Below are 11,972 nucleotides of genomic sequence, written 5' to 3' on the forward strand. Positions count from 1 at the left end.
CTGACTGTTGCGTCATTCAAAACTTTTAAAAAGCGCTCTAAATGAGCGTTCTAATCACACCGGTGTGATCAAACGCTCCAGGGACCATTGTAGAATAATCACACCCGTGTGATGGTACATGTGACAGGGTTAAGGATCCCCATTAGTTCCTGCCAAGGCAGCAGCTACTCTTACTGGAGTTTATTATGGATCCCCATTAGTTCCTGCCAAGACAGCAGCTACTCTTCCTGTGGTTTATTATGGATCCCCATTAGTTCCTGCCAAGACAGCAGCTACTCTTCCTGGGGTTTATTATGGATCCCCATTAGTTCCTGCCAAGACAGCAGCTACTCTTCCTGAGGTTTATTATGGATCCCCATTAGTTCCTGCCAAGACAGCAGCTACTCTTCCTGGAGTTTATTATGGATCTCCATTAGTTCCTACCAAGACAGCAGCTTATCTTCCCGGGGTTTATTATGGATCCCCATTAGTTCCTGCCAAGGCAGCAGCTACTCTACCTGGGGTTTATTATGGATCCCCATTAGTTCCTGTCAAGGCAGCAGCTACTCTTCCTGTGGTTTATTATGGATCCCCATTAGTTCCTGTTAAGGCAGCAGCTACTCTTCCTGGGGTTTATTATGGATCCCCATTAGTTCCTGCCAATTCAGCAACTACTCTTCCTGTGGTTTATTATGGATCCCCATTAGTTCCTGTTAAGGCAGCAGCTACTCTTCCTGGGGTTTATTATGGATCCCCATTAGTTCCTGCCAATTCAGCAACTACTCTTCCTGGGGTTTATTATGGATCCCCATTAGTTCCTGTCAAGACAGCAGTTACTCTTCCTGGGGTTTATTATGGATCCCCATTAGTTCCTGTCAAGGCAGTAGCTACTCTTCCTGGGGTTTATTATGGATCCTCATTAGTTCCTGTCAAGACAGCAGCTACTCTTCCTGGGGTTTATTATGGATCCCCATTAGTTCCTGTCAAGGCAGCAGCTACTCTTCCTGGGGTTTATTATGGATCCCCATTAGTTCCTGTCAAGACAGCAGCTACTCTTCCTGGGGTTTATTATGGATCCCCATTAGTTCCTGTCAAGGCAGCAGCTACTCTTCCTGGGGTTTATTATAGATCCCCATTAGTTCCTGTCAAGGCAGCAGCTACTCTTCCTGGGGTTTATTATGGATCCCCATTAGTTCCTGTCAAGGCAGCAGCTACTCTTCCTGGGGTTTATTATGGATCCCCATTAGTTCCTGTCAAGACAGCAGCTACTCTTCCTGGGGTTTATTATGGATCCCCATTAGTTCCTGTCAAGGCAGCAGCTACTCTTCCTGGGGTTTATTATGGATCCCCATTAGTTCCTGCCAAGGCAGCAGCTTATCTTCCTGGGGTTTATTATGGATCCCCATTAGTTCCTGCCAAGGCAGCAGCTACTCTTCCTGGGGTTTATTATGGATCCCCATTAGTTCCTTTCAAGACAGCAGTTACTCTTCCTGGGGTTTATTATGGATCCCCATTAGTTCCTGTCAAGGCAGTAGCTACTCTTCCTGGGGTTTATTATGGATCCCCATTAGTTCCTGTCAAGACAGCAGCTACTCTTCCTGGGGTTTATTATGGATCCCCATTAGTTCCTGTCAAGGCAGCAGCTACTCTTCCTGGGGTTTATTATGGATCCCCATTAGTTCCTGTCAAGACAGCAGCTACTCTTCCTGGGGTTTATTATGGATCCCCATTAGTTCCTGTCAAGGCAGCAGCTACTCTTCCTGTGGTTTATTATGGATCCCCATTAGTTCCTGCCAAGACAGCAGTTACTCTTCCTGGGGTTTATTATGGATCCCCATTAGTTCCTGTCAAGGCAGCAGCTACTCTTCCTGGGGTTTATTATGGATCCCCATTAGTTCCTGCCAAGACAGCAGTTACTCTTCCTGGGGTTTATTATGGATCCCCATTAGTTCCTGTCAAGACAGCAGCTACTCTTCCTGGGGTTTATTATGGATCCCCATTAGTTCCTGTCAAGACAGCAGCTACTCTTCCTGGGGTTTATTATGGATCCCCATTAGTTCCTGTCAAGACAGCAGCTACTCTTCCTGGGGTTTATTATGGATCCCCATTAGTTCCTGTCAAGGCAGCAGCTACTCTTCCTGGGGTTTATTATGGATCCCCATTAGTTCCTGTCAAGGCAGCAGCTACTCTTCCTGGGGTTTATTATGGATCCCCATTAGTTCCTGTCAAGGCAGCAGCTACTCTTCCTGGGGTCCAGCAACATTAAAGCAGTTACAAAAAAAAAAAAAACTTTTCACAACATATTAAGTGTTAGTTGAGGTTTAGGGTTTAGTGAATGATTTGTCCAAAATACAATGCAAAAGACAGCCCCCACAATCGTTTTATCAACAATTTCTCTCAGCCAATCATCAGTCATTTGTGTACGTGCTGTGCTTGTTGAATGTCCTTCCCTATAAGTGTGCTGAAAGTCTGTTGTCAATTTGTTTACTGTGAAATAGCATTGTATCTGGTCTATCTGTAAATAGCATTGTATCTGGTCTATCTGTAAATAGCATTGTATCTGGTCTATCTGTAAATAGCATTGTATCTGGTCTATCTGTAAAAAGCATTGTATCTGGTCTATCTGTAAATAGCATTGTATCTGGTCCAGAAGTCTACTAAGGGTTGGTAACAGGCTGATTGGTTTGCTATTTGAGCCAGTAAAGGGGGCTTTACTATTATTAGGTAGAGGAATGGCTTTAGCTTCCCTCCAGGGTTGAGGGCACACACTCGCTAGTAGGCTTATATTGAGGATATGGCAAATAGGAGTGACAATATCGTACACTATTATCCTCAGTCATTTTCCATCCAAATTGCCAGACCCCGGTAGCTTGCCATTGTTGATAGACAACAATACTTTATTCACCTATTCCACACTCGCTTTAGGGAATTTCAAATGACAATGCCTTCATAATTTTGTCAGTTATACTTGGATGTGTAGCATTTCGGCATTTGTTGCTGGCATGTCAGGCCTTAGTTTGCTAATATTGCCAATGAAAACAACATTAAAGTGGTTGGCATTATCAGTGGGTTTTGTGTTGAATGAGCCATCTGATTCAATGAATGAGGGAGCGGAGTTCGCCCTTTTGTCCGAAATGTAATTTAAGGTGCTTCAAAGCTTTTTACTATCATTCTTTATATAATTTATCTTTGTTTCATAGTGTAGTTTTTCTTTTTATTCAGTTTAGACTCATTTGCAGTACGTTTGCCAATCGGTTGTACAACCAGACGTATTTGCCTTACCTTTTGTCTCAACCACAATGTTTTTCAATTCCTCATCAATCCACTGGGATGTAACAGTTTTTCCAGTAATTTTCTTGGTTATTAGTAACTTGAAGAAGCATTTTCATAAATGTGCAGCGTCTGGTTGCTCCTCATTACACACCACAGACCAACAAATATTCTTTACATCAACAACATATGAATCACAACAAAACGTATTGTATGACCTCTTATGCACTATATTAGGCCCAGCCTTTGGAACTTTGGTTTTCCTAGATATGGCTATTATATTGTGATCACCACATCCGATGGGTCTGGATACTGCTTTAAAGCACATTTCTGCCGCATTAGTAAATATATAATCAATACATGTTGATGATTTCATTCCTGTGCTGTTTGTGAAGCTTTTTCTTGAGTGGGCAGCTTGATGAAAGCCAGTCAATATTTAGGTGACCCAGAAAAGATGCCTCTGTTGATATCACATACATTATCAAGCATTTCACACATATTATCCAGATACTGACTGTTAGCACTTGGTGGTCTATAGCAGCTTCCCACCAGAATGGGCTTTAGGTGAGGCAGATGAAGCTGTAGCCATATTAATTCAACAGCATTTATAGGAATGTGGCTCTGAATATAGACCATAACCCCTGTTAGCATTTCTGTGTTTTCTGTAGATGTTTTAACCATGTATTGCACTCACTATTTATGTTTTTAACCCTTATTTTACCAGGTAAGTTGCCTGAGAACACATTCTCATTGACCTGGGGAATAGTTACAGGGGAGAGGAGGGGGATGAATGAGCCAATTGTAAACTGGGGATGATTAGGTGACTGTGATAGTATGAGGGCCAGATTAGGAATTTAGCTAGGACACTGGGATTAACACCCCTACTATTACAATAAGTATCCATGGGATCTATAGTGACCACAGAGAGTCAGGACACCCGTTAAGATCCCATCCAAAATAAATTGACACTTTTTTGGAATCTTTCAGAGTTAGAATAAGTTATGTTACCTGTGAAGGTGTATTAAAGTGTGTTACCTGTGAAGCTGTATTAGTGTGCTACCTGTGAATGTGTGCTACCTGTGAATGTGAATTTAGGTGTGCTACATGTGAAAGCATATTTAGCTGTGTTACCTGTGAAGGTGTATTAAATTGTGTTACCTGTGAAGGTGTATTTAGGTGTGTTGCCTGTGAAGGTATGTTAAGGTGTTACCTGTGGATCTGTGTTTAGGTGTGTTACCAGTGAAGGTGTATTAAAGTGTGTTACCTGTGAAGGTATGTTAAGGTGTTACCTGTGAAGCTATGTTAAGGTGTGTTACCTGTGAAGGTGTACTAAAGTGTGTTACCTGTGAAGGTGTATTAAAGTGTGTTACCTGTGAAGGTGTATTTAGGTGTGTTACCTGTGAAGGTGTACTAAAGTGTGTTACCTGTGAAGGTGTGTTAAATTGTGTTACCTGTGAAGGTGTATTTAGGTGTGTTACCTGTGAAGGTGTATTAAAGTGTGTTACCTGTGAAGGTGTATTAAAGTGTGTTACCTGTGAAGGTATGTTAAGGTGTTACCTGTGGAGCTGTGTTAAGGTGTGTTACCTGTGAAGCTGGCAGCCCAGGTGATGTTGAGGTTGAAGTTTTTGGAGGCGTTAATGAAAACAACCAGATCACGATTCTGCTGCGGAGAAGAGAGGGATGAGGAGATAAATAATCTGACCTTAACCCTAAACACTACTTCCTTGGGCATGGCCGGACCCCTGACCTCTAACCCCAGCAGTATGGGTGTGGTCCTACCTCCTCAGGTGTTGCTACAAAGTTGATGGCGGTGTAGTAGCGGTCGTCCTCCTGAGACAGACTGAAGGTGAACTGGTAGTCTATCAGCAGGGTGTCTGGTAGGGAGATAAACACAGCTACATGTTAGAACAGCGGTCCACTCTCCTCTTCATAGATACTTTAGTTATTTAGCAGGTGCTCTTATCCAGAGCGATTTACAGGAGCCATTAAGGTTAAATGCCTTGCTCAAGGACACATCAAAATATGTTTCACCTTGTTGGCTTGGGATTGGAACCAGTGACCTTTGGGTTAGTGGCCCAACGCGCTAATCGTTACTGGCCCAACGCTCTACAGCATGTCCCTTTCAACATCAACTTACTGAAGGTACGTGGTTGTGGACGATTGTGGCAGGGTAACTCTGCCACTATTCAAACTCATTCATTATCTACAGCACCAAACCAGTCTACATACACTACATGGCCAACAGTATGGGGACACCTGCGGTCTAAGATCTCATTCCAAAATCATGGCCTTTAATATGGAGTTGGTCCCCCCTTTACTGCTATAACAGCCTCCACTCTTCTGGGAAGGCTTTAATATAGAGTTGGTCCCCTCTTTGCTACTATAACAGCCTCCACTCTTCTGGGAAGGCTTTAATATAGAGTTGGTCCCCCCTTTACTACCATAAAAGCCTCCACTCTTCTGGGAACCGCCCTTGCTGTCTCTTCCTGGCCGGTTCCCCTCTTTCCACTGGGATTCTCTGCCTCTAACCCTATTACAGGGGCTGAGTCACTGGCTTACTGGGGCTCTCTCATGCCGTCCCTGGAGGGGGTGCGTCACCTGAGTGGGTTGATTCACTGATGTGGTCATCCTGTCTGGTATCTCTCTTTCTTTCTCTCTCTCGGAGAACCTGAGCCCTAGGACCATGCCCCAGGACTACCTGACATGATGACTCCTTGCTGTCCCCAGTCCACCTGGCCGTGCTGCTGCTCCAGTTTCAACTGTTCTGCCTTATTATTATTCGACCATGCTGGTCATTTATGAACATTTGAACATCTTGGCCATGTTCTGTTATAATCTCCACCCGGCACAGCCAGAAGAGGACTGGCCATCCCACATATGCTCTCTCTAATTCTCTCTTTCTTTCTCTCTCTTGGAGGACCTGAGCCCTAGGACCATGCCCCAGGAATACCTGACATGATGACTCCTTGCTGTCCCCAGTCCACCTGACTGTGCTGCTGCTCCAGTTTCAACTGTTCTGCCTTATTATTATTCGACCATGCTGGTCATTTATGAACATTTGAACATCTTGGCCATGTTCTGTTATAATCTCCACCCGGCACAGCCAGAAGAGGACTGGCCACCCCACATAGCCTGGTTCCTCTCTAGGTTTCTTCCTAGGTTTTGGCCTTTCTAGGGAGTTTTTCCTAGCCACCGTGCTTCTACACCTGCATTGCTTGCTGTTTGGGGTTTTAGGCTGGGTTTCTGTACAGCAATTTGAGATATCAGCTGATGTACGAAGGGCTATATAAATAAATTTGATTTGATTTGATTTGCTACTATAACAGCCTCCACTCTTCTGGGAAGGCTTTCCACTAGATGTTGGAACATTGCTGCGGGGACTTGCTTCCATTCAGCCACAAGAGCATTAGTGAGGTCGGGCTCGCAGCCGGTGTTCCAATTCATCCCAAAGGTGTTCGATGGGGTTGAGGTCAGGGCTCTGACACCGATCTCTGAAAACCTTGCTTTGTCCACGGGGGCATTGTCATGCTGAAACAGGAAAGAGCCTTCCCCAAACAGCTCTAGCAGGGCAGAAATTTTACGAACTGACTTGTTGTAAAGGTGGCATCCTATGATGGTGCCATGATGAAAGTCACTGAGCTCCTCAGTAAGGCCATTCTACTGCCAATGTTTGTCTATGGAGATTGCATGGCTTTGTGCTCGATGTTATACACCAGTCGGCAACGGGTGTGGCTGAAATAACCGAATCCACTCATTTGTAGACAAATTTCAAACACTATGAGATTCACTGTGACATGGGGTGCTATAAAAAACCCTCCCTCTGACTAGAAACTAGTTGCAGGTTTTGAAAAGTCACTGTTCTTCTGACTTTTAATCCGACCCTGTGATGTCACAGAGAAACATTGTTTAGGACCGACAGAAACGTGCTGTTTTCACATACAGTGCCTTCGAAAAGTATTCTGACCACTTGACTTTTCCACATTTTGTTACCTTACAGCCTTATTCTAAAATGGACATAACAAATAAAAATCCTCAGCAATCTACACACAATACCCCATAATGACATCACAATACCCCATAATGACATCACAATACCACATAATGACATCACAATATCCCATAATGACATCACAATACCACATAATGACATCACAATACCACATAATGACATCACAATATCCCATAATGATTTCACAATACCCCATAATGACATCACAATACCACATAATGACATCACAATATCCCATAATGATATCACAATACCCCATAATGACAGAGCAAAAACTTTTTTTTTAATACAATTTTAAAAACAGAAATACTTTATTTACATACGTATTCAGACCCTTTGCTATGAGACTCAAAATTGAGGTCAGGTGCATCCTGTTTCTACAACTTGATTGGAGTCCACCTGTGGAAAATTCAAGTAACTGGACATGATTTGGAAAGCCACACACCTGTCTATATAAGGTCCCACAGAGCAAAAACCAAGCCGTGATTGCGTTGAGGAACAGATCTGGGGAAGGGTACCAAAACATTTCTGCAACATTGAAAGTCCCCAAGAACATAGTGGCCGGCCTCCATCATTCTTAACCTTCCAGAAGGACAACCATCTCTGCAGCATTCCAACAATCAGGCCTTTATGGTAGAGTGGCCAGACGGAAGCCACTCTTCAGTAAAGGGCACATGACAGCCCGCTTGGAGTTTGTCAAAATGCACCTAAAGACTCTCAGACCATGAGAAACAAGATTCTCTGGTCTGATGAAAGCAATATTGAACACTTGGCCTGAATGCCAAATGTCACGTCTGGAGGAAACCTGGCACCATCCCTACGGTGAAGCATGGTAGTGGCAGCATGCTGTGGGGATGTTTTTCAGTGGCAGGGACTGGGAGACTAGTCAGGATAGAGGCAAAGATGAACGGAGCAAAGTACAGCGAGATCCTTGAAGAATACCTGCTCCAGAGTGCTCAGGACCTCAGACTGGGGCGAAGGTTCACCTTCCAACAAGACAACGACCCTAAGCACACAGCCAAAACAATGCAGGAGTGGCTTCGGGACATGTCTCAATGTCCTTGAGTGGCCCAGCCAGAGACTGGACTTGAACCCGATCTAACATTTCTGGAGAGACCTGAAAATAGCTCTGCAGTGACGCTCCCATCCAACCTGACAGAGCTTGAGAGGATCTGCTGAGAAGAATGGGAGAAACTCCCAAAATACAGGTGTGCCAAGCTTGTAGCGTCATACCCAAGAAGACTCGAGGCTGTAATTGCTGCCAAAGGTGCCACTCTGAAAGACTCGAGAGCAATTTTTTACTCTGAAGGACTCAGCGTGATGCTCTACTCTGAAGGACTCAGCGTGATGTTCTACTCTGAAGGACTCAGCGTGAAGTTCTACTCTGAAGGACTCAGCGTGAAGTTCTACTCTGAAGGACTCAGCCTCAGCATGATGTTCCACTCTGAAGGACTCAGCCTCAGCATGATGTTCTACTCTGAAGGACTCAGCGTGATGTTCTACTCTGAAGGACTCAGCGTGAAGTTCTACTCTGAAGGACACAGCCTCAGCGTGATGTTCTACTCTGAAGGACTCAGCGTGATGTTCTACTCTGAAGGACTCAGCGTGATGTTCTACTCTGAAGGACTCAGCGTGAAGTTCTACTCTGAAGGACTCAGCGTGAAGTTCTACTCTGAAGGACTCAGCGTGAAGTTCTACTCTGAAGGACTCAGCCTCAGCATGATGTTCCACTCTGAAGGACTCAGCCTCAGCATGATGTTCTACTCTGAAGGACTCAGCGTGATGTTCTACTCTGAAGGACTCAGCGTGATGTTCTACTCTGAAGGACTCAGCATGAAGTTCTACTCTGAAGGACTCAGCCTCAGCGTGATGTTCTACTCTGAAGGACTCAGCATGATGTTCTACTCTGAAGGACTCAGCGTGATGTTCTACTCTGAAGGACTCAGCATGAAGTTCTACTCTGAAGGACTCAGCCTCAGCGTGATGTTCTACTCTGAAGGACTCAGCATGATGTTCTACTCTGAAGGACTCAGCGTGATGTTCTACTCTGAAGGACTCAGCGTGATGTTCTACTCTGAAGGACTCAGCGTGATGTTCTACTCTGAAGGACTCAGCGTGATGTTCTACTCTGAAGGACTCAGCCTCAGCATGATGTTCTACTCTGAAGGACTCAGCCTCAGCATGATGTTCTACTCTGAAGGACTCAGCCTCAGCATGATGTTCTACTCTGAAGGACTCAGCATCAGCATGATGTTCTACTCTGAAGGACTCAGCGTGATGTTCTACTCTGAAGGACTCAGCGTGATGTTCTACTCTGAAGGACTCAGCGTGATGTTCTACTCTGAAGGACTCGGCGTGATGTTCTACTCTGAAGGACTCAGCCTCAGCGTGATGTTCCACTCTGAAGGACTCAGCCTCAGCGTGATGTTCTACTCTGAAGGACTCAGCGTGATGTTCTACTCTGAAGGACTCAACGTGATGTTCTACTCTGAAGGACTCAGCGTGATGTTCTACTCTGAAGGACTCAGCATGATGTTCTACTCTGAAGGACTCAGCGTGATGTTCTACTCTGAAGGACTCAGCCTCAGCGTGATGTTCTACTCTGAAGGACTCAGCCTCAGCGTGATGTTCTACTCTGAAGGACTCAGCGTGATGTTCTACTCTGAAGGTAGATTAGAGTTCCACTTACAGTAACATGTTCCTTTCAGAGGGTTTCCTTGGTAACGGTTCTCCACCTCACACCTGAAGGAAAACGGACGAAAGGAATAAAAGAGGGGGATTTCATTTTGAAACAACAACGTGAAGGGTAAATCAATAACTTAAATGAATCCTTCTGAGACTTAACAACTGACTATGAAACCATGCAGTCAATGACAACACAGCGGAGAAGGAACATAATGACAGAAAAGAGTGAGAGAGAAGTGAAAGGAAAGACAGAATGAAAAGAATAAGTAGGTCGACATGTACTGAGTCAGTCATACAGGTGATAGTGGTCTGATCTGTACTGAGTCAGTCATACAGGTGATAGTGGTCTGAACTGTACTGAGTCAGTCATACAGGTGATAGTGGTCTGAACTGTACTGAGTCAGTCATACAGGTGATAGTGGTCTGAACTGTACTGAGTCAGTCAGACAGGTGGTAGTGGTCTGAACTGTACTGAGTCAGTCATACAGGTGATAGTGGTCTGAACTGTACTGAGTCAGTCAGACAGGTGATAGTGGTCTGAACTGTACTGAGTCAGTCAGACAGGTGATAGTGGTCTGAACTGTACTGAGTCAGTCAGACAGGTGGTAGTGGTCTGAACTGTACTGAGTCAGTCAGTCAGTCATACAGGTGGTAGTGGTCTGAACTGTACTGAGTCAGTCAGACAGGTGGTAGTGGTCTGAACTGTACTGAGTCAGTCAGTCAGTCAGACAGGTGATAGTGGTCTGAACTGTACTGAGTCAGTCATACAGGTGATAGTGGTCTGAACTGTACTGAGTCAGTCATACAGGTGATAGTGGTCTGAACTGTACTGAGTCAGTCATACAGGTGATAGTGGTCTGAACTGTACTGAGTCAGTCAGACAGGTGATAGTGGTCTGAACTGCACTGAGTCAGTCATACAGGTGATAGTGGTCTGAACTGTACTGAGTCAGTCAGACAGGTGGTAGTGGTCTGAACTGTACTGAGTCAGTCATACAGGTGATAGTGGTCTGAACTGTACTGAGTCAGTCAGACAGGTGGTAGTGGTCTGAACTGTACTGAGTCAGTCATACAGGTGATAGTGGTCTGAACTGTACTGAGTCAGTCATACAGGTGATAGTGGTCTGAACTGTACTGAGTCAGTCAGACAGGTGATAGTGGTCTGAACTGTACTGAGTCAGTCATACAGGTGATAGTGGTCTGAACTGTACTGAGTCAGTCAGACAGGTGATAGTGGTCTGAACTGTACTGAGTCAGTCAGACAGGTGGTAGTGGTCTGAACTGTACTGAGTCAGTCAGACAGGTGGTAGTGGTCTGAACTGTACTGAGTCAGTCAGACAGGTGGTAGTGGTCTGAACTGTACTGAGTCAGTCATACAGGTGGTAGTGGTCTGAACTGTACTGAGTCAGTCAGTCAGTCATACAGGTTGTAGTGGTCTGAACTGTACTGAGTCAGTCATACAGGTGGTAGTGGTCTGATCTGTACTGAGTCAGTCATACAGGTGATAGTGGTCTGAACTGTACTGAGTCAGTCAGACAGGTGGTAGTGGTCTGAACTGTACTGAGTCAGTCAGTCAGTCATACAGGTGGTAGTGGTCTGATCTGTACTGAGTCAGTCATACAGGTGGTAGTGGTCTGATCTGTACTGAGTCAGTCATACAGGTGATAGTGGTCTGAACTGTACTGAGTCAGTCAGTCAGTCATACAGGTGGTAGTGGTCTGAACTGTATGCAGTGAAACAGACTTACTGCTATGTACTACGTACTAAGTATGCAATATGTATGTACTAAGTGTGTAATATCTACTGCAGTGTACTTACAGGTGACAGCGGTCTCCTTTGATGCCCTTGGTGGTGCAGAAACACTTCCCGTTGTTTGGGTTACACACACCGGCATGGCCATTACACTTACACGCTGCAATACAACATTATCACATTAATATATCAACATTATCACATTAATATATCAACATTATCACAATATATCAACATTATCACATGAATATATTCAACAATATCACATTAATATATCA

General features: G+C 44.6%; 1 protein-coding gene across 8 annotated transcripts in view; it reads right to left on the reverse strand.

The window, feature by feature from the left end:
* Positions 1-11,972, reverse strand: part of LOC139375482 (attractin-like) — a 161,989-nt gene that overhangs the window by 40,281 nt on the left and 109,736 nt on the right. For all 8 annotated transcript variants that reach the window (XM_071117307.1, XM_071117305.1, XM_071117304.1 and 5 more), the window contains exons 20-23: positions 11,761-11,854; positions 9,948-10,000; positions 5,029-5,123; positions 4,834-4,912 (exon numbers count right to left, since the gene is read on the reverse strand). In XM_071117307.1, coding sequence (XP_070973408.1) covers positions 4,834-4,912; positions 5,029-5,123; positions 9,948-10,000; positions 11,761-11,854 — 321 coding nt within the window. The remainder of the gene's footprint in view (positions 1-4,833; positions 4,913-5,028; positions 5,124-9,947; positions 10,001-11,760; positions 11,855-11,972) is intronic.

The sequence above is a fragment of the Oncorhynchus clarkii genome, chromosome 19 (assembly GCF_045791955.1).
Source record: "Oncorhynchus clarkii lewisi isolate Uvic-CL-2024 chromosome 19, UVic_Ocla_1.0, whole genome shotgun sequence".
Classification (NCBI taxonomy): domain Eukaryota; kingdom Metazoa; phylum Chordata; class Actinopteri; order Salmoniformes; family Salmonidae; genus Oncorhynchus; species Oncorhynchus clarkii.